This window comes from Macrosteles quadrilineatus, unplaced genomic scaffold, assembly GCF_028750875.1.
Source record: "Macrosteles quadrilineatus isolate MER2022 unplaced genomic scaffold, UCM_ALF_1.0 Scaffold_3__2_contigs__length_128488019, whole genome shotgun sequence".
In the NCBI taxonomy this organism is placed as follows: domain Eukaryota; kingdom Metazoa; phylum Arthropoda; class Insecta; order Hemiptera; family Cicadellidae; genus Macrosteles; species Macrosteles quadrilineatus.
The window spans coordinates 76,685,108-76,713,094 of record NW_026542596.1 but is presented as its reverse complement, the minus strand read 5'-3'; the positions used below and the strand labels follow the sequence as shown (position 1 = coordinate 76,713,094).

At 35.0% G+C, this 27,987-nt stretch overlaps 2 protein-coding genes across 3 annotated transcripts in view; one reads left to right on the top strand and one right to left on the bottom strand.

Annotated features, from left to right (window-relative positions):
* Positions 1–9,180: 9,180 nt before the first annotated feature.
* Positions 9,181–11,907, top strand: LOC128989320 (uncharacterized). The gene has a single exon (XM_054411199.1). The coding sequence runs from the start codon at positions 9,181–9,183 to the stop codon at positions 11,905–11,907; it is 2,727 nt and encodes a 908-aa protein (XP_054267174.1).
* A 3,491-nt stretch (positions 11,908–15,398) lies between these two features.
* Positions 15,399–27,987, bottom strand: part of LOC128988759 (estradiol 17-beta-dehydrogenase 11-like) — a 38,421-nt gene continuing 25,832 nt past the window's right edge. For both annotated transcript variants that reach the window (XM_054410368.1, XM_054410367.1), the window contains exons 3-9: positions 23,920–24,070; positions 22,634–22,791; positions 21,656–21,833; positions 21,031–21,160; positions 20,098–20,224; positions 17,657–17,782; positions 15,399–16,207 (exon numbers count right to left, since the gene is read on the bottom strand). In XM_054410368.1, coding sequence (XP_054266343.1) covers positions 16,138–16,207; positions 17,657–17,782; positions 20,098–20,224; positions 21,031–21,160; positions 21,656–21,833; positions 22,634–22,791; positions 23,920–24,070 — 940 coding nt within the window. In that variant the 3' untranslated portion in view covers positions 15,399–16,137. The remainder of the gene's footprint in view (positions 16,208–17,656; positions 17,783–20,097; positions 20,225–21,030; positions 21,161–21,655; positions 21,834–22,633; positions 22,792–23,919; positions 24,071–27,987) is intronic.

The window sequence follows — 27,987 nt, the reverse complement described above, 5'->3', positions numbered from 1 at the left end:
AAGACAACAGTGAAGCGAGGTTGCCCTGCTGATAGTGGGGGGAGCTCTCTCTAGATATCTGGTCGGCCCAGTACGAACAATCAAGAGTTTTGGTACTACGTTTAGTTTAACATTGAATCACCCCATTCTACACTCATCTATCTCATTCACAATCAGCTAGTCAACAGTTGTATTGGGTGGAATAATGTACGCTCTTATGGATTTACATTATTACGGATCGGCTGAAGAGAGATTTTAAGCATGTTTCTGTACGTACAGTGCATATAGTGTGGTACAAATAATAAACCTCTCGTTTGTGAAATTGATCTAAAATTAAAAGAGATAACAATACATGGTGTTTATAAACATAGTTCACTACTTTAAAACAAGCATGAAACCTTTATTTTTAATTTTAAAGCTATGAAATAACAACCAAAGTCTTGTAAATAATTTCAAGTTTTGGTACATAATCAATGTGTTTTCCATTATTTTCAAGCAAATAGTCAAGTCTAAATTCGAGTTCGGACCAAACACGACCTAAAATAAAACTATTTATTCCAACACTCTCCTGATTCTTTCTCTGAGTTCTTCGTTTGTGTTCACTTTTACTGGCATAGACGCGATCCTTAACGAAGCCGCCCCACAAAAAAGTCAGACGAGATCATATCTGGTGCTCTTAAGAGGTCAATTATTAATATGAGCTTTAATACGATCTTCCATTGCGATTGTTATAGCAATTGTTTGTTATTATTTGCCAAGCAACAATGTAAACCAATCAGCTGATAAATAATATTACAACTGTTTATCCACTTTTTCATGTATGTAGGGTTGTTAAGAAAAATTTTATGTTAGATGGAAAGATAACTTATTATCACATTGTTATCCTATTATTGACAGGATAATTACCACATAACCCTCTCCACTTATCAAAAGGAACAAACAAATATTAAAATTAGTGATTTTTTATTTTGCTCATATTCATAAACTCCCTTATACTACTATTGACATAAACTGTATCATAATTCAATGTAGAGTATTATGTTCAAATTTTCGCACGTATCCCATAATTCTCATGGTTCTCCCATAATTTCATTGCTCAAGCTGGCAACACTGTCAGTATAGTTACACACACTGAAGACGCAGGGTTGCAGATAAACAGGCTCATTACGACAATTGCATCGCCTGACGCCTTTGCCAAGGCTTGATTGATATGTTCGTTGTGTGCTCGGTAGTTTCGGCGATGGCTGATTTTGTAATAGAATTTAGGTTGAGGTTTATTTTTTACTCTATACTACTACGCACATGTCTGTGCTCGTTTTGTAAGCATTGAAATGTAATAGTTTCCAATTGAAACAAAACTGCTTGGTGTCTGTTCCAAAGGAAAATTTGAAGTACAGTAATTAGGTAAAACTCCATTAGTCGAGATGAAGCTGGATCAATTTGTTGATGTAACAATTTAACTATCAACAGTAAGACCTAGACCCGGGACCGATTTACTTTTTCATTTTGATGTCCCCAGAGGCCAAAAACACCATTCGTTCAAATTTTTATATATGTATATATATATATATATAGACATATATATATATATATATATATACGTCCGTGAACGCGATAACTTGAGTAATTTTTGCCCGATTTTGATGAAATTTGGTTTAAAGGTGTAAAGCGGGATAAACTTGAATGAGTTTGCGAACCAGCACGATCGGACCATGGGAACGGGGCTTTACGGGGGGTTTTATGGGGTCAAAATTGGGTTTTCTCACTTTTGACCCTCAAAACACAAAATTTCCCGATTTCTCTTTAGACCTTTTTAAAGAGCTTAAAAAAACAAATAATTTAGTATATAAAAGTATTTTTGTTTGATTATTAGTAACGGAGAAAATTAAAAAAACTTTAAATTTAAAATTCCCATGTTATTCTTATGGAGAATATTGTCAAATGTTGCTGTTTGCTTGTTTATGGATATATTTTGATCAAACTTGGCAAATTTATTTATTTTGTACTAAGCTATCAATATTTTACTCAAAAACACACTTTATTAGTTTCCTTGTAGCAGCAAACCTAGGTACTCGTTAAACCTAAAATTATTAAAATATATTTAACTGAAAATCAATTCAGACAAATGGAAATTCGCTTAGTCGGCAGGTTTGCTGCGGCGGGGGTATTTAGAATATATGATATAATATAGAATGTATAAAATTCTAAACAGGTTTAACACTTTGATTAAGCTGTATTCATTACAATCCAATAGCGAGTCTACGGATTTTACTATTATCTTTTTAGCCTACGTATGTTAAATCTCATAATATGGATATGAAACTTATGTTGCTTTTTCTTCGTCCCTGTTTCTGTGTTGGAAAATTCTTCAAATTTACATCTTTTTAACCACCTGTTTCAGTTTTAGGTCCATTTTGTGCAAGTATTTGTCTACAGTAATTACTTTTCTCTCTTATTCAAGGGTTTTATGATATAAAGATTAGGTTTTGATGGTTAATGTGATGCACACGCGTGTATGTAATATTGTTGGCGTGGCCCTCTTTTTGTATAGGCCTAGTTCGTTTTTGTAGAGATGGACATATTTTAACGTTTTACACAAAACCTACGTATTTACTAGCTGTATTCGTTCTTACATTATTATTGTCAACTATTGTACGTTTGATCAAAAGTTAGTCTTATTGGCCATTATTCTTGATGAATAGTAAATGTTTTAGTATTGTTTTATCCAAATAAATAATGCAGTTTGTAATCGCATGTCCTTTAAGGAATGCACAATGCATATGCATTAATGATACACTTACATGCTGGTGCAGCAAGAGAAAAAATCAACAGCCTTGAAATAAAAGGATCTCACAGATTGTTACCACTATCATTAAAAAAGATTATAGGTTATACAACAGCAGATTAAGAAGAAATAATGACAGGTTAAGATGGGAACAATGCACAATTAAATTACGGAAGTCAACCTCTTATGAGGTATTAATAACGTTGAAGTTAAACTCTATACATGAATTTGTTGACAAATTAGATTAATGTACGCCAATCAAACTAATGGTGTTATTGTTACTTTGACAATGCATTGTGTATTGAAATCAATCAGCTAAGATAATTTTCTCACGAATTTAAAACTATACCACATTTATTATAACACATAACAGTATATTTTGGGAGTATTTTCTCACTAAGGTACCTAACACAGTTTATGATTATTATTACATACAGCTCGTATTATTATTATTTTATTTATTCACTCGCCGCTGTACCCGCGCTTTGCAGCGGGGAGGGCCGCAGAAAGGAACAGTTTGGTTTTTTGAAGTCGGCCATGTTTTACCCAAATTCTATTACCCCTGAAACTCATTACACCAAGAAAACAAACCCAGTTTAAGACACAAATTACAGATTGTAAAATAAAATAAAGTTAAAAAAATTAAAATAATTGTAATTAAACATCAACAAACAACATATACAAACAGCTGGTTTAAGTATAATTCCACCCGATCCATAGTTCTTTAAATTTAAATTTTAGATTCACACTTATCATTGATTATAGATACTAAAAAATATTTACGCATTTAACATTGATTAGGTAAACTGCGTACAACTAATGACTATTAATACACTTGAATTTAGGTTATATTTTGGTTGCATTGAGTATATTAGCTTTGCTATGGGTATATTTGTTTTTTGTACAACCCAGTTTCATGGCATTGCCTTTGGTTCGATTTAAGAAGCTGTGTAGCAAAACACCTTCACTAAATTTATAACATTTGGCACTGTAAACAAGCATAAATCTTTTGATTTTACCATAGGATACTTTATAATACTTTTTTAATTGAGGATGTGATGTGTGGCATAGTCATTTGCACTATCCAAAGTCAATGATAAAAGAAAAGATAAAAGGTCACTGGTTTTGGGATGAACCGCTCAGGAGTTGTGGTAGTAATTATTAAAATTTACGTATTAAAATAAATTTAAATATTTTCAATCTTTAAAAAAAAAATCCCAATTAGGGTATCTCTTTAAAACATCTATATTTGAAGATCTTATACAAACACATGTAAATCGGTTTAACGTCATTAACAAAACCCTAAAATTAATTTAAAACATGTAAACAATGTAATTTTTTACAGTTTCCAAAAAACTATATTAAATAAATTCTTATAAGCTTAACTAAAAATCGGCGTTAGAGCCTAGGTTGATACGGATACAGTTACAGAGTCCTACTTGTCTCTCAAATCAATGACACAGACTTAAAGCATCGATCTCTATTGTTACTAATCTTAAAGTAATATCATTGGCTATTGGCTACTGAAGTATTTATAGTCAAAGGTAATATAAATGAACCCACCACATGGTTGTTAAGTAATTGATCAGTTGTATAAGTATTCATTTGTTCAAATGTAAACAAATATTTTCGCCATAAGGATAACATAAGAAATTTAAAGACCACTGAGACAGAGCCCTGATGGAGTTTGTAAAATTTTATTCTATACAAACATCCCCGGACACGTTTTGTTACAACAGGCACGTTATAATACTAAATCGTCATCGCGGTATTCCAAAGGCCCAAAAAATGATACAGTAATTTACAGAGAAAACCCACACACACACACACACACTCTGAGCGCAGCAGGGTAAAACTAGTTTGGAAAAGTTAAATCAAGTTCAACAAAACGAAGTAAAATGCAGATATTAGATATTTTGTGAGTGCAAAAATAACCTCTTTGCCAGAATCATCGATATATAAACACAATATTTGTTATATATCGATGACCGGAATTGACTGACGAAAAAAATATTACGGAAACCGTATTTTAAGTGGTACCTAGTACGCCTTTGTCAGGTATTTGGTTATTTATATGACAAAGTTTAAGCAACAATTGGTAAATATATTTATTTTAAAGTATCTAACCAGTTTTTTCTGGAAACGACGGTTTGTCTTCTTTTTCTTGCAGAAGCTCTAGCTCAAGAATTAGTTACGTTTTATTCTACAATTACGCATGGAAAGTGAATACTTTTCTTATCATAATTCACAAATGTAAAAAGAGATGTTCAATCAGTATGTTTTCTGCTGCATGTTGGTATACGATACATATCACAGCATACTATAATTTATCATTATCAATATCATTGAGATGGGGACGCCACCTAGTAACCCAAATATGAGTGAAGGATGAGTGTACAATAAAAGGCCCCACTAATGCCTTGGTGGTAACCTATAGTTTTTTATGGTGGGACCTTGGTAGAAAGGTGTGCGATGATCTGTGTAGCTTTGTTACTGACTAATATCATAGACAAAACTCTATTGTCTATGCTAATATCAGATGTTTCATCAATCAGGATCGTTTATTTAAAGCCCAATAATCAGGGACAGCTGGGTCCAGTTTCAAACTATAAAAAAGCTACTGACTTTTCTCAGGATTGAAATGACTTTTTATGTCTTATATAATAGACATCTTGTATCTGATAAATCAGTGTTTTGAGAACAAAAAGTTATGTTAGCCTAGGGCTTCAGTCGTGTTTGGTATTCATCTAGAATCTCTTAATGTCTACATTATATTGCTATGCTCCCCAAGCCTGAAGGCTTTGCCCAAACATAGTTTTGTCATTAGATCCATCAAACAACAAAATTCAACGGTGTAAATGCTCAAGTTATTTAGGGAGAAAAACATTTTAAGTACCTACTTGATTGTTATCATTATGCTTTACTATTAGCGAATTTCCCTATAGGGAAGTAGATTACCGTCTCCGTAGGTGGCACGGTAAGACATAGACCCGGGACCGATTTGCTTTTGACATACTCCCGTAAACGCGATAAGTTGAGTAATTATTATCAGATTTTGATGAAATTTTGCTTAAAAATCTAGGGTGGGATAAACTTGAATGAGTTTTCGGACCAGCATGATGGGACCATGGGAACGGGGTTATATGGGGTACAAATTAGTTTTTTTAATTTTTGACCCTCGAAACATAAAGTTTACCAATTTCTCTAAGCATTTTATAAACAAAATATTTAGTACTTTGAAGTATTTTTGTACGGTTATTGGTTGAGGAGAAAATTTAAAAAAGACTGTAAATTTAATATCCCCAGTTTATAAGAATAGGATAAGTAGTATACTAGTTTACAGTTTGTTGTAGTTTGATTGTTTATGGATATTTTAATCAAACTTGGCAAATTAATTTATTTTATACTAAGCTATTAAGATTTTACTAAATAGCACACTTTATTACCCTCCTTGTTACAGCAAACATAGGAACTCGTTAAATCTAATGTTTTTAAAATACCGTACGTACATTTAAGTACAAATTAAATCAGCAAATGGAAATTTGCTTAGCCTGCTGGTTTGCTGTGGCAGTGGTTTCAACTTTATTGTTGACTTTTGATTATGTAAGAAGCCAATTTATCTTTCACACAAAATCACTATTGAACGTAGATTACAATCGTGCGTTAGCCAGTTGTAGATCCAAATACTCATATTTGTTTTATGAGGCGTGATTGGGATTTTATGAGGCGTTATTTTATAGTACTGCATTTTTTGTTCAAAACTGGAACCAGTAGTTGTTCTTTATTGTTGGGCTTGGCTAAACAATCAGCTGATCCTAATTGGTTCTTTAATGTATGCTCCAATTCAAGACTCATTTTCATTCACGAAAAAGCCGTAAGATAAACCTTTATCTATGATAGGATACTATTAATTTATTGTAATTTCACCAAATTGAAAACTTTTTTTACCTAACGATTTATCTAATGTTTTTTGTATGGTATTACCTTGATAGAATAAGTTGCACTATGCGAGATTTGCTTAGAAATAAAAGGATTAATACATTTTAGGCGGAACAAAAACAGGCTTGAAGTTGTATAATACAATAAGAAGTCTACAAGTACTTGCTGTATCCAAAGTCAATGGTACAACTATAAGTCTGTATAACCGATGAGCTTTTCTACTAAACCGATTTTTACGATTGAGTTGTCATTTTAAAAGCTTATGATCCAGCGCACCTGCAAATGGTAACGAAAAAGGTAATTCCGTTTGTGCTTTTACATCCTCTTGTGATTCTGTTCAGTAATATTCAGTATAATTAACTTTGTTATAATAATGCTTTCTATCAACTAAAAATAAATACAGATGGCATTGGTTTTTAATTTGTTTTAATGTTTAAAACAACATATGTGTTTAACAATGAAATAATTTATTAGTAATTTTGTTAGTTGAAAACAAACACATCAAGATGAAGATCCCTCTCTCTTTTGCAATCTCTCTTTAAAGTTCTGTAAAATCATTGAAAGTTTATTTGTTAATATTAAAACTATTTGTTGATTGTATCTCAGTGTTCTAATTTGAAGAATCAGACTCCGCTTATCTTATAAATACAGTCCACTACACGTGCTACCGAAATTCTACATGGTCCTTCGAGCCGGATATCGTCTGAAATTCAGCTCTTTTGGTAACTATAAGTCACAATTAGTTCTACTCCAACTCCAACTTGCAAACCTAAAATAGACTCTTCACTCCTTTCTCATCACTAAGAAGTAAGAAGACTACCAAGACTACTGTAGATCTAAAAGGTCAATCTAAAGGACTTTGATTCAAACTTTGATTCCTTTATATTTTACGCATATTGTTTTTCTTGTAATTGATTATTTGCCATTTAAATGTTGTATCAAACTATACAATTTGGTATTTTGTAATGCTCATAGCAACCACTAATAGCACTAATGTAACAATGCCATCTGTTATCTGTGTCTCGTATTGCAGACAATAATGACAATCTCTAATCTCTCTCTCTCTCTCTGAATACTCAGAATAATTGTTTTTTTGTACAACAAAAATGAAATTCATCACCCTGTCTAGGCAATTAAACTCAATTGCGAATCGTTTAGCAAAAATCCAAACTAACATCCAAGCTTTAGATTTATTACCTGATTTGTCCCAAGAACAAATAAATAAGTTAAAACTTTTAGATTCAGAAACACTTAGAAAATACTCAGAATTTGAAACCTCCCTTGAGAAACTATTCAATAGTGACACGCTTCCCGATGATTATGATGAAGATACACTCTTTCAATTACAAGATATTATATCTGACTTATATGTAGGAATTCAAACTCTCACGAAGAAACACCTTTCTCAAGACCCTACAAGTCATAGGCCAGTTCTAAATACTGACTCAATACCAAATACTCCATCAAGTAGCCTACCCCTTAGGCCTAGTAGCTCTTCCTCAAACCAAGATAGCCACTCTCTAAAACTCCCTCCTCTATCTGCTCTCAAAACTTTCAATGGTTCACCAGAACAATGGTTGTCTTATGTAAGCCTGTTTCAAGTATCTGTTCATGATAATGAAAACATATCTAAAGTTGAGCGATTTCAATATCTGCTTTCTACTCTACAGGGAGAACCTTTCAATCTTATAAAGAATTTACCAATCACAGCTGAAAACTATGATGTAGCATGGGATCTTCTTCAAAAACGGTATCAAAACACTAAAACAGTAGGAAAATCATAAGTATACACCTCAACAACATAATAGACTTACCTAACCTAAGTGACTCCTCCCTCAAGAACATTCGCTCGTTCATTTCTCAATAACGAAAATGCCCAAGCACTCATTGCACTCAATCATGACATAGCCAAGGATAATATCTTGCTCTCAGCCATGTTACTAAGGAAATTACACGCAGACATTCACAAAAAGTTTGAAAGCTTACGTCTAAATTCTCAAGACCTTCCAACCGTAGGTGAAGTAATAACATTTTTAGAAAATGAATGTGCTTACTTAGAAGCTGCTAACCTCTCTAACTCTCAGTTTCCCAGAACTACTTCAAGCAATGTAGGTTTCGCTCAAAATAGTAAGAGGTCCAGCCCTCACTCCTCTCACATAGGCCGACATAAGTCTACACCAAACCGCACTACTTTACTAGCTTTCAGAGACTCAAACGCCACATGCACATTTTGTAGTAAAAGTGATCACAACATTTACCAATGTTCAGAGTTTAAAGATTTGTCCGTACAGGAAAGATACAATTTTGTGAGGAAAAACCACCTCTGTTTGAACTGCTTAGGTACCGCTCATTCTGTCAAAGACTGTAAGTCAAATAAAACATGTTTTCACTGCAAACTGAAACATCACTCCCTCTTACATCAAACTAATAATAGGCCTAATGATAAGCTTAACCAAAAGCCTAAAGATAATGCTCCGATGCCCAAGGAAATGAATAAAACATTTGATCACCCTGAACCTCCCTTTGTAGCTGTCTCCTCCAACCCTAATACCACTATATTGCTAGCCACTGCATTGGTACACTTGAAAGCTAATAACGGTAACACAGTTGTAGCCCGAGCCGTTATTGACTCCGCATCTATGGTAAGCTGTGTAACAGAATATATTGCTAACCTGCTTATGCTTAAACGGAAATTTTCCAGTAATTCCAAGATAGATGGCCTATCATCAGTAGAAGTTAAATCTAAAGGTGTGTCAAAAGTTAACATATCCTCTCTTAGTGGAGAAATGATTGCTAATAGCAACCCAGTCCTTATTCTAGACAGAATTACCTCAAACCTCCCACACTCAGAAGTTCCAGTCAATGTTAAAGAACACTTCAAACATTTGGTCCTGGCTGATCCAACTTTTCATCTGCCTAGTAAGATAGATATGCTCATAGGTGCTGATCTATTCGCTAAAGTAATCACTGGTGAACGCATCATCATTAACAAGGATCTTCCTGCTGCCATGAATTCTGTATTTGGATATCTTATCATAGGATCTGCCCCAACTCTTCCTGCTTTAGTCCCTCACAAAACAGCCCCTCAATGCAAGGGAAATGTTTCTTTATTAAGTACTCAAGATATTGATTTGCACAATTCTCTGCAGAAATTTTGGACTCTAGAGGAACCTCCCATCAAACATCATGTAACATTTGAACAAGAAATTTGTGAAAATCACTTTCTAAACACGGTCTCTAGGGATTCAAATGGACGCTACTTTGTTAGGCTACCCATAAAAGAAAATCATCCCCCTCTTGGTGACTCATCATTTTGCGCCCGTAATAGATTCCTATCACTTGAAAGAAATTTAGAAAGTCAGCCTGAAGTTAAAGCAGAGTATAGTAAAGCCATACATGATTTATTGTCATCTAGTCACATGGAACCTGTTAACCCTCCTTCAAACAGTGATAATAAACAATTTTACTTACCTCACCATGCTATTGTCAAAGTAGAATCCTCAACCACCAAGCTTCGTGTAGTATACGATGCAAGCGCACGCAGCTCCTCAGGTGTCAGCCTTAACGATATTTTACATAGGGGGCCAAAACTACATAATGATCTTAATGATATTCTGTTAAAATTTAGACTATCCCCTATTGTTTTCTCATGTGACATCAAACAAATGTTTCGTCAAATAATGATCCACCCAGATGATAGAAACTATCAAATGTTGTATTGGAGAGATGACAAAGACGATCCCCTTTCAATTTACCGTTTAACTACTGTTGTGTTTGGATTCAACTGTTCACCCTACTTGGCACTAAGGACACTTCACCAACTTATCACTGATGAAGGCGCAAACTTCCCTCTGGCAGCTGAGGCTTTAAAGAAACAAGTATATGTTGATGATTTAATATTAGGTGCCAACAGCATAGAACAAGCTTTGGTACTAAGAAATGAGGTGGAACAACTTCTCTTGAAAGGATGTTTCGAACTGAGGAAATGGACTAGCAACTGCCCTCAAATCATGGAAACTCTACCCGACTCTTACAAAGAAACTCCTCTATATTTCAACTCTTCAGATCAACCTTATTTCAAGGTACTAGGTATAAAATGGTCACCTAACTCAGACACTTTCTCTTATCAGTTGAATATCCCAGACACACCTCCCACTAAACGAGGTATACTTGGAACAGTTAGCAGAATATTTGATCCAAACGGTTGGTTGACTCCAGTCACTCTTTGGGTAAAAGCGTTGATACAAGTTTTATGGGCGCTAGGTTTATCATGGGATGCGCCTGTACCTCCGGATCTAACTGAAAAATGGTCTAAGTTCCTCCAACAACTTCCTTTCTTAAGTGAACTTAGCTTACCTCGATATGTTTCCGTAGCTGATGCTGTTCATATCAGTTTACATGGATTTTGTGATGGGTCTGAAACAGGTTACGGAGCTTGTGTCTACTTGCGATGTGTAAGTTCTTCTGGAGAAATCAACGTACATCTGTTAATTGCCAAAGCTCGAGTAGCTCCTCTTAAGAAGATCTCCATCCCTAGACTAGAATTGTGTGGTGCCCATCTTTTGTCCAAACTCCTGAACTATTGCAACTCTCTACTCTCTCAAGATTATCTTGTCAACGAATTACATGCTTGGTGTGATTCATCTGTAGTCTTGTCATGGATAAAAACTGTACCCTACCGCTTAAAAGTTTATGTTGCAAATCGAGTCTCAGAAATTCAAGAATTTACTCCTACTTACATATGGAAACATGTCTCAACTCATTGTAATCCAGCTGACATTGCCAGTAGAGGAACCCTTCCCATTTCTATGAAAGACAACAGTTTATGGTGGAACGGTCCCAATTGGTTATCTCTGGATCAGGAATCATGGCCTATTCCTCGCTTCACTCCTCTCCAAGACGAACAATTGCCAGAACGTAAGACCGAACCTTTACCAATAATGGTTACAACTCAAAAACCAGACTTATTCAATAGGTTTTCATCTTGGTCAACCCTCCAGCGAGTCATCGCTTACATTCTACGCTTCAAAAATAACCTAAAAAACCAGGTTAAAGAATCAGGGGTTTTAAAGCTTGAAGAGCTTGATAAAGCAACAATCACTATCTGTAAAATGATTCAACAAACAGTTTTTTCTGAAGATATTTCTAGATTGAAAGCTGGAAAACCTTGTTCCTCCCGTCTTGAGTCTCTCTCCCCCTTCTAAGATGAAAATGGATTGATTCGTGTTGGAGGCCGCCTTAAGCACGCTCAAGTATCCTACGCTGCAAAGCACCCTATTGTCTTGCCCAAAACTAACCATGTCACCAATCTCATCGTTGATCATTACCATTTGAAACACTTGCATGCTGGACCTCAGTTTTTACAAGCCGTTATATCTCAGAAGTTTTGGATCCTATCTGCTCGAAGTGTTATTCGAGGAAGAGTTTACAAGTGCATCCGATGCTTCAAATGCAATCCTAAGACAACAACTCAGAAAATGGGAGATCTTCCTCCCCAACGAGTCCTACCTTCAAGAGTGTTCAACAACTGCGGGACGGACTTTTTAGGTCCATTCTCAGTTAAACCTTGCAAATTAAGGAAGTTCTGTCCAATCAAAGTATACATTTGTATCTTCATTTGTTTTTCTGTCAAGGCTGTACATTTAGAGGTTGTTACAGATCTCAGTTCCGAAGCTTACCTAGCAGCATTGACAAGATTTGTCTCTCGACGAGGGTTGAGTAGCAACATCTACTCGGACTGCGGAACAAATTATGTAGGTGCCGCTAATGAAGTTCAAAAGATTGTTAAGAATTTTTTCGTCCAGAAAGAAACTCAAGAAGCTCTTAGTAAGTATTCCATGGAAAACAACATTAAATTTCATTTCTTACCTCCCGCAGCTCCGCACCAAGGTGGCCTTTGGGAGAGAACTGTCCGCAGTGTCAAACACCATCTTCAGAGAGTCATAGGTGAACAGATTCTTACTCTTGAAGAGTTCATCACACTAACAACTCGCATCGAAGCAATTCTAAATTCACGGCCCTTAACCCCACTTTCATCTGACCCCAGCGAAATTAATTGTTTAACTCCAGGTCATTTTCTGATTGGAGGACCTCTTTTATCTCTTCCCGAAGCTGACTGGAATGATGTCTCAACAAACAGATTGTCAAGGTGGAAGTTTGTTCAAGCATTAACCCAAAGTTTTTGGAAAAGATGGCAAAAGGAATACCTCTACACGTTGCAACAACGAGGGAAATGGAGAAGTCCTCAACCTAACATCAAAATTGGAGATCTTGTCCTATTGCATGAACCAAACCAACCTCCCCTTTCATGGAAAATGGGACGTATCATTTCAACCTCCCCAGGGCAAGATGGTCTTGTACGAGTTGTAAGATTAAAAACTTCAACAGGAACACTCTCCAGATCTATAACCATAGATAAAACATACTCCCTTAGTAGATTTCCCATCCTTATGGAACAGCTGAAGCCAATTTTATTGTTAGTTCTGTACGGTTTTCTGTAGAGGTCGTGTTTTGTTTACAATTTGTTTCCCGTTATTACAGCCATTTAAAACCTCGTTTAACCAAATAATACGGTCTAATCATAAACAATAACTTGTCCCTTAGTTATATAACCAAACAGTAAAGCACAAATCAAGAAATTAGCCCTAAAATAATAGAAACAAAGTTTTGTCGACACTAGCGCCTTTGTGTCACGTACATGAACTAGACACGAAAAACGTGCTTCAAAATTTACAATGGGATGAGAAGTCTACTTGTGTTGGTTAGTCTATGCTATAACTAAAGTCTCACCTCTCCCAATCAATGAGTAATAAAAGAAGTTAAGACTGTTAACCAAGAGTTTATTGTAAATAATATGTTCATTTCTAAATACATTTTTTTCTTCTCAATACTTGATTATTAGGTGAACCCCACTAAGTGGTTCACGGGCGGGGGTATGTTCAGTAATATTCAGTATAATTAACTTTGTTATAATAATGCTTTCTATCAACTAAAAATAAATACAGATGGCATTGGTTTTTAATTTGTTTTAATGTTTAAAACAATATATGTGATTTAACAATGAAATAATTTATTAGTAATTTTGTTAGTTGAAAACAAACACATCAAGATGAAGATCCCTCTCTCTTTTGCAATCTCTCTTTAAAGTTCTGTAAAATCATTGAAAGTTTATTTGTTAATATTAAAACTATTTGTTAATTGTATCTCAGTGTTCTAATTTGAAGAATCAAACTCCGCTTATCTTATAAATACAGTCCACTACACGTGCTACCGAAATTCTACAGATTCAATTATACCTAGAGTTCATATTAAAAAAATTGTGTTGCTGAGGATTAATAAAATTATTTATAACGGTTTAAATGTGAATTGTAATTTATCAGCTGATCCTTCAGTTGAATGTTTACAATGAATGCCACAGTCAGAATGTAAACAAGAGACAGTTTGTGAAAGTGAATTTTAAAAAGGCTATTTTTGTATAATTGTAACCTTATTTAGGTAGGTTTTAAATTTTTCAGTTTTTATAGTGTATAACTAGATCTTTGAGATATTAAAAGGGTATTGAATTATTATTTTGACCTTGGAAGCTTTGAACCCTGTTAAATAGTGCAATTTGCTCATGGGTCTCATCATAATTATTATTATCAGCAAGGAGAAGAAGAAGTAAGTTTGTTTGAAAAATAAAATTCATTGATGCACATAGCATAAACATCAGGTAAATAAATGCATTTAAAGTTTTATTTTTTACTTGTAACAAATATTTTAAGAACGCAAATTCAATCTCTGAAATTTATAAAATATTGTTTCAAATCACTGTACAAATTTCTAAAATAATAGAGCCGTGGAAAGTTTCTTCAATTTAAAAAGTTAGAAAAAAACCAAAATTTTTAGAGTATTAGTAACCTAACCTAACCTATCGTATATCATAGTATAGGCACAGAAAACATACTACTATAACCTACTATACATGGTTATAGTAGTATGTTTTCTGTGGTATAGGTCAGGGGTAGGCCGGTGTGTGGGGTGCACCTTGTATGCAATTGCAATGGTGCAACTGTTGCACTCAACTGTGTGCACCTTGCAGAGTTGCTAATGTTGGTGAAACCGAATGTCAAATTATTTGTGCAAATTGTGGATACAGTTTTACTGGATTGTACGGTAAAATAGTTATGGCAGAGGGTTATGGAAAGATTTTGTATTCTTCCCTCGCTCTAATCACTCACAACACTGGCCATTGTGGGGTTTGAAGCCTCTATGTAAAAATTTTGTTCTTTGTCAACTTATCAATATTTGTAATACCGTTGAAATTAGTATACCTATCTCTACTAAATCCATTCATTAGAGGTTGAATGACGCAACAAGAAACTATTTTAAAGTGCCAATATACATTTCAACGGCTGTTTTATTAATATAAAACTGAAGTTTTTATCTCTATAAATTAGTTAAAAATTCATCATTGATAGATTTCAGTACGGCAACAAAGTTAACTTAATGCAGAAAATATATAAGAAAAGTAGGCTATCATAGGTTTGCCAAAACTGTAGTAGATATAGGCCTACTAACAGTACCGGATAAAAAAAAATAAATAAAAAAATAAGACACCACAACTTAAACCTGTGTATACATTAATAAGCTAAACAGACACACTGACATTAGTATAACCAACATTAGTTTACTCTGTAAATAAAACAACACACCATACATACTTATTTTTGTTTTATTTTATAAAATAACTTAGACCTATTATTATACAATGTAAATAACAATACATACGATTTGTAATTGTAATTAGAAAACTGTATTGTTCTAAGGAAACTTTTACTGGCAACAATCAATATCATCCTTTGGTCTGGAGATACAATAGGCTACATCATAAATTTCCTCTCAAGACATTTAAAAATATGCTATTCTCTAGTTAAAATAAGTAATTTAACTGGTTAAAAACTTAACTACATTCTAGATCACAAACATTTTAATTTTGTCATGGAACGTGGAATTTACATTTCAGGGTTTTGAAAAAAAAAACAAATGTTATTCAACTAAATTTAGAAAAAAACTTTATTCTTAGTTTTTATACTTCTGGAACTGGATTTAAAATGTTTGCCACTTAACAAAAAATATATAGTTTAAGACTGATTTGGTTGATCATTGTTAATCACCTTTAAAACTGGAGTTTCTTTTTTAATGTGTTTGAAACCACTTGGGTGATACTTGAAAACCTCTTGTTCGACTCAAGATGTTTAACATTTTGATTCTTCACAGGTACACAGTTCAACAATACATAACATTACATGGTAGTACTGTAATTGTTGATGTATTGGTAGCACTGAAGCATTGTTGGAGCACTTTGTCTTTGGTAGTTCAGTGCTAATGTTGGTAGCACTGTTTACTGGTGGTAGAATTGCATTGACAGACATTGTTGTACTTGTGGAGACTTTTCAATCTACAGGATCAACTCCAGTGTCCAAAAAGTCCTTGCAATGTTGGATAAATTTGCTGGGTAGTAATCTGCCACCAAACAAGCGATTCAATTTTTGAACATTTGAATGTTGCACTTAAAAAATAAGCATAACCTTTGACTATTGATTGAACTAGCATTCCATTGCCAAGTTAAAGTTGTTAGTACGACTTAATGCAAGATATAGCATCTTTTATGTCACGTCAACTATCTCAGTAACGAAACATAAAGTAGGAAATAGAATTGAAACAATAGCACAATCCGGTACTGGCTTGTAGAATTACAGTAGGATGTACTTTAGAATAAAAAAATCAAGGCAAACTGGTCCATATGAATGGGATGTCTACTACAGTATCCAAAGGTCAATGGGACAACCATTCTCTACACAGTAGGTACTGCGAAATTAAACTTTCAATTTAAAATGCTGAAACCAATTTAAACTTTTGGTTAGTTGAATTCTAACATTAGATTGTGGTTAGAAGCTAAATTCTGTTGCACTACGATCATTAGAAGACATGAAAAATCCTATATGTCAATGTTCAATGCATATTAAAGAAAACAATATTTTACAGAAGAACACTTTGCCGGGGGTTTCATTGCATCAAGTTTTTGATTCTATTCTATCATTGACAAAACAATATAACAAAGGGAGTGAATTGTTTACTTATGAAAGTGATTCTCTAGACAAAGGTAAGAGTAAGGATTTGCATGTAATATAGTACAGTGGATTATTCTTGGATAAAATAGTTCACAAGCTTTTGAAACAGACAAAATGGACAGTTGATATCAGGATGCTTTGGCTTTTCTGACATAAAATCTTACAAAAAAACTTGTACATCTATAGGATGAGTAATCTCTAAGCGAGTAACAATTTAGAACATAAAAACATTTTATAATTTATATTGTACACTCTTGTATTACTGGTATATATAAATACATGTTCCTTGCCAAATTGTCCCATCCCATCACATATTTCCTCGTATTTCCCGCTTACTCCTCTTCCATAATCATTATTCTAGAACAAACTACATTTTCCTCATGTGCTAGGCACGTATTAAATGATAAAACATGAATTTGCACTCTGATTCAGCCTTGACAGTTGACATTGTCTTTTCCCACTGACTTAAAGTCAAATGAACGTTCTGAGTTCATAGAAAATCTATTTGTGTAAATTAAGAATGCTTGATGTAAACGGAAGACCGTTCATATGAGGCATGATGTTACCATTTAAATTTTTGGATATTGACTATTGAAGGATCAAATCAATTATTTCATTCTACTATATCTCGTACAGAATTTACAGACAATTATTCTAGTGTAGCTGGAGGCACAGTTGACAAAAAATCTTGACCTATTTTCTTCCTACTAGTTTTAAGATCTATTTAACAATTTTAATTAACACACGACGTAAAACGTATAAATGTGCAAAGTAAGAATACTTATAAACTTGAGATTAATCTGCTATATATAGAGAATGTACAGACAGTATTTTATTCTACCTCGAGACTCGGTCGACAAAGAGCATCGGAGGAGGAAGGCTCAGTTCCTTGTAGTTTCTTCTCATGGCTTTGACTATCATAGAGGCGACTCTGTCTGGAGGTAGAAGTGCCAGAAGAGCTGGGAACCTGAGATCATACAGTTAGTTGTAAACTAGGCTTAGGAATACATCAAAGAAATAGACAGATATACAACTAATGAATAATAATTTATTTCAGTCAACAGTTCCAGGCGTTTTATGGCACACAGAAAGTTCGCAACATATTAAAAAGTCAATATTGCATCCTTCCAAAACATTATCAGAAGAATGTAGAAGATTAGCTGTTGCAAAACTGGTACACATGAATTAGTTTTGTGTGTGTTCTTTTCTTCCTTAGTAATCCTTTTAACAACGATAGTTTAAAAGCAACATGACATTCAATTGATTTAAATATATTTGCAAATGAAAGGCTTGATGATTATATAAATAAAAGTAGTAGAATAAGTTAAGATCTATATAACATAGCAAGAGTGTTAACGTTGTTTGTTTGAATAGGCCACCAGATCAAATTGACAATCTCTTGTTTGTCATGGTTCAATTATGATTATTTATTTATTTATGTTTCCAACAAATTGGTGGGCAAATATAGTTTTTTTTTAAGTGCTTAGTTTCTGAAACAATAATTTATTCTTCATATTTGTAATCTATATCCCCGTTATATTTTGAGTGCTTAGTGTTTAGTTTACATACACCAGACACCTATGCAGAATTCTGTCTTTGGTTATGCAAGATTTTGCAATGACTGAAGCTGAGGAAAGGTTTGTACAGATAGAAATTCAAATTACCATAGTCAGTTATTTCAGTCAGAATAAAAACGTTTATTCCCTGTTCCTGTTATAAGAATATAAACCTCTGTAGAGAAGGTATGTTTTTCCATTCTTTCAAATTTGTTGGTTTGGCCATGAATCCAAATCTTTTCAAATTTAAACGTACTCTTTGTCACCTGTGAATAGCTGATTTGTGATTCAATTCTTCTGGTCCATTGGTACCAGATGTTTCGATAAGGCAATTAACATAACAGGCTTCAGTTAGAAAACATAAAGGTCATTGAATATGAAAATATGTTAAAGAAACTAGTTGTGTTTTGTAATGCCTTTCACCAGAGGACATGAATTGTGTTTGAGTTTGAATAACAATTAGGACGTAAATTTGACCTTATATGTTTAGGTGTGATATTTTTATATTTTAGAATCACCCAAACCTGTCCTGCTTATAATCGTCTAGGAAATAACAACACAGTTTTATGAAAAGATATAACTAAAGCATTGATTCTTAATAACATATTGTAGATGCCGGATTTGATCACCACTACACCAGTATCTATAATGATTTAAGAGGTATACACTTTCCTTTGTCATTACAACTGTTATCACATAAATATTTTTGAAATTGCCCTTTGGAACCATTACAAACTACATTCTAAAAAAAAAAAAACTAATAAATGATAGCGGTTATACTTGGTTTACATTTCACGATGGACTTTCCCTGCATTGCCTAAAAGCCAAAAATTTAATGATTACCAAAAAGTTGTTCATATTAGGTATTTTTTAAATTTGTTTTTCATAAACCTTTTCCAATTCTTAAACAGATTGTCTCAACAACCTACATACTGATACTGACACACTGTCTTTGTGGGAAAAATATATATATATCATTCTGCCTAAAAAAAGTTTTAGTTTGCTTATTACAATAACTAATCTTTTTTATGTATTTTATTTCCCATCCCAGGTTTAAGAACTTGAATTTTATTAGATTCACCTTTGTCGTTGTTGACTGAAGTTCTTGAGTAGTTCTTGAGTCAATGTTTGTTTATGTCACCCTATGCATGTTGCCAGCTTGTGTGGCATATTCAGGGATCTTCTTACCACTAACACATACAGTGTTAGTTGTATTCTTATCACTAAACCTGTGTATGTTCGTGATAAGAATATAACTTAAGAAGACCCGTTAAGATGCCACATAATAAGGTGGTGAAACGCATAGGGTGACTCCATCGATGTATATAACCTAACATATACATCGATGGGTGACACTAACATTTTACCTACTCAAGAACGTACAGGCTACAACAACAAAGTAAATTTTTATCCTATTGCAAAATTTACAGCTTTCACACTTTTGTTACAATAAAACTACTGCACTATTCAATTAATCTACGTGTAAGCGCCAACAATGTCCAATAAATGAAACTGTACTTTTATGATTACAGGATACTACAAATAATTTGGTATGTTCTAGGACCAATTGAAGGAGTCAAGAATTCAGTAAGTCCTCCAGTGAGATTTATTTTCATTTTTGCTCAACTGGATCACATGTTTGTAATATGCCTTGGTAAGTTACTATAAAGAAATGTAATTGGACTGATCAGCTGTTGGTTAATTGGCTAATTGGACTGATGGTTACCTGTTCCTCGGCCTCTTCACCAACCCTGTGCCCACCATGATGGGGTAAACGGTGGTGAACTTGATCTGAGACTTCCTCGTAGTGTTGTCTGACGCCCTCATCTCCTCGTAGAGAGCCTCCATCAGACCTACAGAGACAACCATTGTGTTTGTTACAGTGTACATTTTTAATGTATCAAATTGGGAAGCAAGCTGGTCTAGTGGTAGAGCATGTGACTGCGGTCTGTGAAGTCTCAGGTTCAAATCCAGTTAAATCACCAATGGCTTTTATCTAAGTGATAATGCTGCAGCCCCTAAGTCTAGCCTGAAGTAATGTGAAAAAAATCCCTGGCTGCTGCCTAGCGTATTAAGAAAAAAAAACTCATCAAATTAAAAACCATACAAGATTTTAAAAGTTGACAAGGAGTTTTTTTCCAGCTTCCCCATATAGAATAAACATATACGTATGGACTACTGTATTGATCTATCAGCCGATCATGGGATTGATTTGAAATATGTAGGTAACCAGCAAATGAAGCTTCAAGTACTAATTTATAGGAAAATGCTAATTTGTGGTTCAACTTGAAAGAAGTTTCTTTTACACAAGATAAATTAAGGAAATATTTACCGCAATACGAGGGTGATGTGTGAATCAATATCCAACGAGCTCATGTCACGTCGAAGCTGGTTAGTTCTAATCTGTTATCGGGGCTGTGTTCACTACTTCATCCATTACGATTCCAGCCCATCCCGCCCCCATAAAATGATTAGTCTTGTCGTACCAGGATAAAATGAAAAAAAGTCTAGCTTGATTAAGACTTTATATTACACAAGCTCACATTGAGGTAAATATTTCCTTTATCTTTTGCTCAAAAGTTGCTGTTCAACCTTCTCTCAAGTTGAGAAGCACATGCATTTCAATCATAAAATTGAATTCTCTGAAGAAGCAGCCTACCTCTGACGGCGAACTTGGAGGCACAGTAAGGCACCACGTTGGGGATTCCCATGACTCCGCACATGGAGGAGAGGGCGACAACGTGGCCGTGGTTCTTGGCAACCATCGAGGGCAAGAACGCTTCTAGGGTCTGTAACAAGAACATCATAAGCAAAAACGTATATTGATCAGCAATACGTGTTCTCAGAATGGATAATTAAAGGATTGTATAATTATATTGATTACTAATTAAAATGTTGATACTGTTTTAAATTGGAAAATGTTTTGACAACTGAATTATTTTGGAGAGACAAGATACATTGCAGACCTTTTACATGGATAAACGAATGTTAATGAAAACTTATAAAGAGCCATGCCAAAGGTGTCTGCTTTGTATATGTTGTAAACAATAAGACCAATATGCTAATTCAAGAAGAAGTTGAATATTTAGTTTCAACTGCAAAATGGGTTAAATTTAAGATATTTTCTTCTGTCTGATAACCAAAAGTCTAATCTAGTATCCCAGGCATTACAAAAAGCTTGCTTAAAACAATTTTTATTTTTTCCTATTCCTTGCTCTTTCCTAAGGAAATCTTTTCCAAGGAAGAAAAAGACAAATAAATTTCAGACGATTCTAAAAGAATACCCAGAAGTGAGCGAGGACGTTGACATCAAAGATCTTCTCAATCTCCTGAGGCTTGTGTCCAGACAGAGGGTGACACGGCATGATACCAGCGTTGTTAACCAACACTGTGACATCACCAACCTCCTGTCGTACCTTCTCCGCCATGGCCAAGACCGCAGCTCTGTTGGAGACATCACATCTGCGGATACAACAGGAGAATCACAATCAGAAAGTGCTGGAACTTGACAAAGAAAAGGGCTAGAATCTTGACAGGACATCCTGCTGTAAGAGCTAGAGATTTTACTGAAAATATCACTACAAGTGCTACAGGCTTGTAAGGGGATTAAATTGTAATGGTAAAGTGCTTGACTAACACTGTCTAAGGATGATAAAGTCTCTTGATCGCTGGAGATTATCAGATAGTGGAAATATCAGGCTTGCTCTTCTCTTCTAGAAACTGTATGGCATTAAATATGTTACTGACGTTGAGGACGTTTTCAGGCACCCAAATTTTCCTGCTAACCGGGATGGGCAGCTTGTTCCAGACCGATGAACAGTTTCAGCAGCGTCCCCACCGAGGAATGCCTAATAACATCCGCCCAGGTGACAAAAGACCTTGCTTCGCCACTGTACACCTTCAAACATATTGTTTAGCTAATGTCTCACAAATGCAACACCTAAAGCAAATAAGCAGTCGAGTAGGAAAGACGACCAAGTAAATCATCACCATTTTTTTGCATGAAGAAGTGGTATTCTATCTCATAGATGATTCAGGGTGGCTGAATTTCCTGTGGTCCCTATGGCAATACTGGTTGGATTCTTTCTATACTGTATGAAGCCATAGCCTACCAAAGTGTGTCCAGACTGCATCAAAAGATTTCTATAAATATTAGCTACTTTGATAATAGAAAATCAGGATTAACTTGGTTACGTTCGTTGTGTGTCAGAAGACCACCATTGACGTCTGACTGACCAATCTTAATGAATCTACTGACTCACGTGTACGCATGTATGTTCTTGGTGTAGCCTAGTTTGGCCAGCAGTCTGACAGTTTCTTCATTACCCTTCTCGTCAATGTCGCAGCAGACGACAGTGCAGCCATGAGGTGCGAACTGGAAACACAACTCTCGCCCGATACCGTGTCCGGTACCTGTCACCTGCAAACAGTCAACACGCTCAGGAATAGTTGAAATAGATTTTTATACCTGTCACATCAATCTACAACATTGATTAGGAAAATAGTGAAAGTGAAGTAGATATCCCATTTTATGGATGTAGTCTTTTTGTAAGCAAGGATCAAGGATTAAAACAGATCATATTTACGTTGACCAAAAGAGTATTCTGTTGTAATATTTTAATTTCATTCCTAGCTTATGAAAAAAAATGGTAAATATGACCAAATTACCTTTAAATATTTATTTGATCTACTTTTATTTCGATGGACATTTTATTTGTCTATACATTAAGCAAATTAGTTCTACTTTATAACTGGTTTTCAAAATATGGCTATATTTTCAATAAGTAAATACCTAAGATTATTGATATTACAAACAGTATTCTAGTCGAATTAAGAACTAAAACATTCGTTAAACGTTAGGGGTCGATTGAATAGAATTGGTGAAATGCACACAAAATATTTTAGAGGTTAGAGTATAAGTTAATGAATTTTAAATTCATATTTGTGTAGAATTATGAACTAATTATGTAAATCCTGCCGCTAAAATATTGAGAAGCTAAACATTAATATTCCATTCGGTTTTACATGGTAACGTTTTGTTTATAACTTCCGTTTTTCCATTCTCACTTTCTATATTTAAATTATTAAACTACACATGTGACATAATCCTTAGCTACTACAGTAAAGATTCTTTATGTCTCATTCTAACACTTTTACGTCTCCCCAGTGGTGATTTCAAGGGGGGGGGGCTATTTATAGGGGCTAAAGCCCCCCCCTTGGATCTTGGATACCTATATAAATTTAAACATACATTTGGTCATAACAGAGGTTTTTGGACACAATTCTAAGCCTTGAAAATTGCTTTAAAAAGTCACTAAACACCTTTAAAACTAACAAATTTTCCGATGGAAGTCCCTTGAACCACCCAAATGGTGTAGAGGACCTCCACTACAAGGTTTTAGAGCCTCCACTGCGTTTCCCCATCCCCTAGGCATAGCAAAACAGAGACGATACGAGGGTTCATTAGGCCTATAACACCCCAAATTTAGTATTTACAATCAACAGTTCAAATCAGCTGATATTTGGCTGGCACAATGATATCACTAACCAGTACGATCTCATTGGCCAGTGACTTCTCCACTGGGGGTAGCAGCAGGTTGTACAGCGACTCTAGTGAGCAGATCAGCAGTCTGAAGGCCAGCAGTAGCAGCTCTGCTAGCAGCAGCGACGCCGTGTACAGCGTCTTGGCCCAGGCGATCCTGTGAAGTAATAATACCCACATTAGAAATTAATAAATTCATACTGAAAATCATAGGCAATTTACGGTTCAAACTTTTACTTAACACGATAAAAGTAAATGGTATCAGTCTCATTCATGCGTATCACTTATAATATAAAGATTCCAATGACAGTTTCAAATTAGCTGTTAGTTAAACCAGCACTGAAACTACTTTAAATTGGTATCGTTAACTACTGGACTTTTGAAAAATTAAAACTCTATTTATAAAAAAAACTGAAACACTAAAGTAAAATTATGCCTTCAACATTCCTTTCCTTTCAAAATTATCTTTTTTTAACGCCAACATCATAAAAAATCCATCAAGTGGTTGATTCAGAATCATGAAAAGAAAAAAAACCTTTGTCACGTTTTAATATAGGCTATAAGATAACACAACAGTCATAACACAATATCACCTGTGGATGTCGGCTACATGTGTCTAAACAAACAGATTGTCTAATCTGGAGGGAGATGTCTAAAAGAGAGACTGCGCATGCCGCTTATATCTTTAAGCTATTAATGTAAACAATCAGGGTAGGAATTATAATTACACCCATCTTGACTTTCTGAGTGCATATAAAAGTAGCCGGGCTCTACAGTACGCGGCTATTATCGATTATGGTAGTTCTTAATAATGATTGTAATTTTTAATGATGATAGAAGTAAGTGAGCAACATATTCCCCAGTTTTAATATGCAAGTACCCTAGCAGGATTCATGTACCACTTAGAGCAATTTTCTCATTAGAACCGCTGCCTCCTAATATGGTTGGAGTCGATGGTTCGTAATATTTCTGAAACCACAGAGAAGTTTGAAACAAACGTGTATAATTCGTAGATTTTTACGACGTTCATCGCGTTGACAGGTGAATTGCTGTCAGCCATTTCGTTCTTAAGTGGAATATCGAATACCCCCCTAATATTCACAGTAAGATCGAAGCTTGAATATTTGACTTCGAAATGGTGACCATACGAATGTAGGTATTTTTCTGGCAGTGAATTTTGTCTGACAACACGGTTGACGAAAGAAAAATACATGACATTCTAATACCAGCCGCGCAAGTCTACGCATACGGAGCTTTTTGAATGGCATCAACTACATTCAGAAGGATTACAGAAGATTACAAATTAGTTGATAATATTATTTATTTTATTGCGGATGTTGTTGGGAAACAATACAATCTTAAATCTTTAGTAGATTTGCCACCATTAAGGATCAGGTATGTTTTATTGTTAGTTCCATCCGGTGCCACTTTAATCATGTTTCTGTTTACAATTTGTTTCTTGTTATTTCAGTTATTTGAAATCTCGTTTAACAAAATAAAAGATATAACCAACAATTACTAGTTCCCTACTAAACAATCATAAAATAAACCCTAAAATAATAAAAACGAAATTTCGTCTGCACTAGCGACCGGTGAACAACATGAACCAGACACGAAAAACGAGCTTCAAATTTGTCAATGGGACGAGTGAGAAGTATATGATTTTACCAACCACATTTTGAACTTATAACACGTGTTTGAGTCTGCAATATCTAACTTCTTCTAAACTTCTTTTTTGGCTCTTGATGCGATATAGTTTTACTATAGTATTTAATACTGGTTATAAAACACTAGTATATTTCACACCAGTATCTCACAGTGCGAGTGAAGTCTGTGCAAGCAAGGAAGAGAATTGCATTGTATACAAATTCCCACGCAAAACTTGTACGGAGATAATTTTAAAATTGTAAAATCATTCTAGTGGAACTAAAAGGTTAGTGTAGAAGGGACAGGGGTTTGTATCTAACGCAGCTTTTAGCACTACCGGTAATTAAGGGTTTTTGCTATGTTAAATGTAGATCGCACACCCCTTTCCCGTTTCATGATACGTAAAACAATAGTTTCAAAGTTGATTTGACGTAATACAACCCAACCATCTTTCACCGAACCGAAACATGTTTTATATGCAACGTCCTATCAGTGCCATAAAATGGAAATGTCACATGGACTATCAAGGACATATTTTGAACGTTTTTTTTTTACCAGAAACTCCAAAGTATGGTAAAAAAAATTCTTAAAACAAATCTAGATATCTTTAAATCTAGATATATACTTTTTCTTCTCAAACTTGTCTAAGGCACATCTCGCATAAATGACGCAAACACACACAACTACATCATAAAATTAATTAGGTACTCTAAAACTATCACCAGGGTTTTTTGACATAAACTTTCATACTGGTCTTGAACATGACTCTCATTGCATGGCTAGCATTTTTCCAAAGTGAATTCACAAATCATCAGTTAGGGAAGGATTCTTTGAACTCAACCAAGGCCAAGCTTGAAACATTGCCAAGGGCAAGACTCGGTGCATTACCATTTCAGTCAGACCTCGCCAAGGCTAGCTGTGGTGGACTTGCATGACTGATGACTGAAGTGTCGCTAGTCAGATGACTGATGACTCATGAATCATCACCAACCCGGCAATCTAGAGTGGTTGCAGTGATTAACACGTGCGGAGGTCATGACTGTCCTTCTCCTTCTAATCTGTCATGATCAACGCTGATTTGGCCTTCCCGACAAGCTTCGGCCGTAAATTAGGTAGGTGATGGGTGTAATTGTATGGCCAGTGGGGTTTCCTTCACGGCAGGTTCTTAAGGAAAGATAATCGAGGGTACGAAGTGAATTTCAACTCTTGTTTAAGTTCAAGTGTAGGTTTCCGATGCTTGAGGTTGTCAGATTGACTTAGAGTGATAAACGTGAAGAAACTGTTATACAATTCGCACTAGTAACTCCTATCGGTGAATTGCTCAAATTTGAAGTATGGCCATGAAGTATATATGAAGTAGCTCAAGAACAGTACATAATCAACTCCGGGCATATTCAATGGACTAAAAATTAGTTAATCATACTTTTTAACTCAAGTTTGACGATGGATACCAACAAGACCAGGGTTTGAACAGCTCCCACTCAAAAACGTAAAAGTTACCAATCGTGTAGAAAAACAGTAAAACGGTAAGGAAAACTAATTTCAACTCATAATTGCCGAGGAAAATGTTATCTTCTAAAGTTTCTCTTGATGTAAGCTGATCTGCTAAAACACGCCTTCAACTATTCATACAAACATATATCAAAGAATGCTTTACACATCCCTTACTTGTGTTCGTGACGATTTATTATCCCGATGAAAGTTTTATTGCACTTGTAACTCAACTGGACCAATCAACGTAATTGGGAGAACAGGTTTCGTCCACTCAACAAATCGTCTCTATCAACACCCCAATCAGAGTGGGTTGGTAGGTTGGATCGCCTCCCTGCAGGCGGAGAAGGCCCAGACTACCTCATGTGCCGAGATGTATCTTCACTCTCCATAGAGTAATGGACTCCTAGCCGCAGACAGGTGGCTGGACGTTACGTCAGCGTCAGGAGTGGTCAAGTGTTGCAATGGACATCAGCTGTTTTGGACCTTTGACACGACGAGTGAACAGCTGACCCATATAGTGGACACTGGTTGTACAACGGCCTTCTAAAGAAACCCGTACTTCTGCATTCCAATCTAGTCAGAGGGTAGAATCGGATACTGCACGGAGTGGGTGGTAGAACGATTTACTCATTTCTTGTTGTTACTGGCATATTTAAAAAAAAACTTTGGAACTATAGAGTAGTATGTTGACAAAGAAGAAAATTGCGGATTTATTATGGTTCCAATGATAACACTGTCAATGATTGGGAATTTCAGACCGATAGTATTGGTAAGGAGTTAACTGGCAGGAGATTCCTGAAAAACTACGACATATCATAAAACGTGCTTTAACCAAAGGCTACGAGCCTTTGCATTGCTGTAAGAACGTTAGCCCTAGCAAACTGTGTGTATCTTTCTATCAGGAAAGTCATAAGAATTACCACTGAAAAGTGG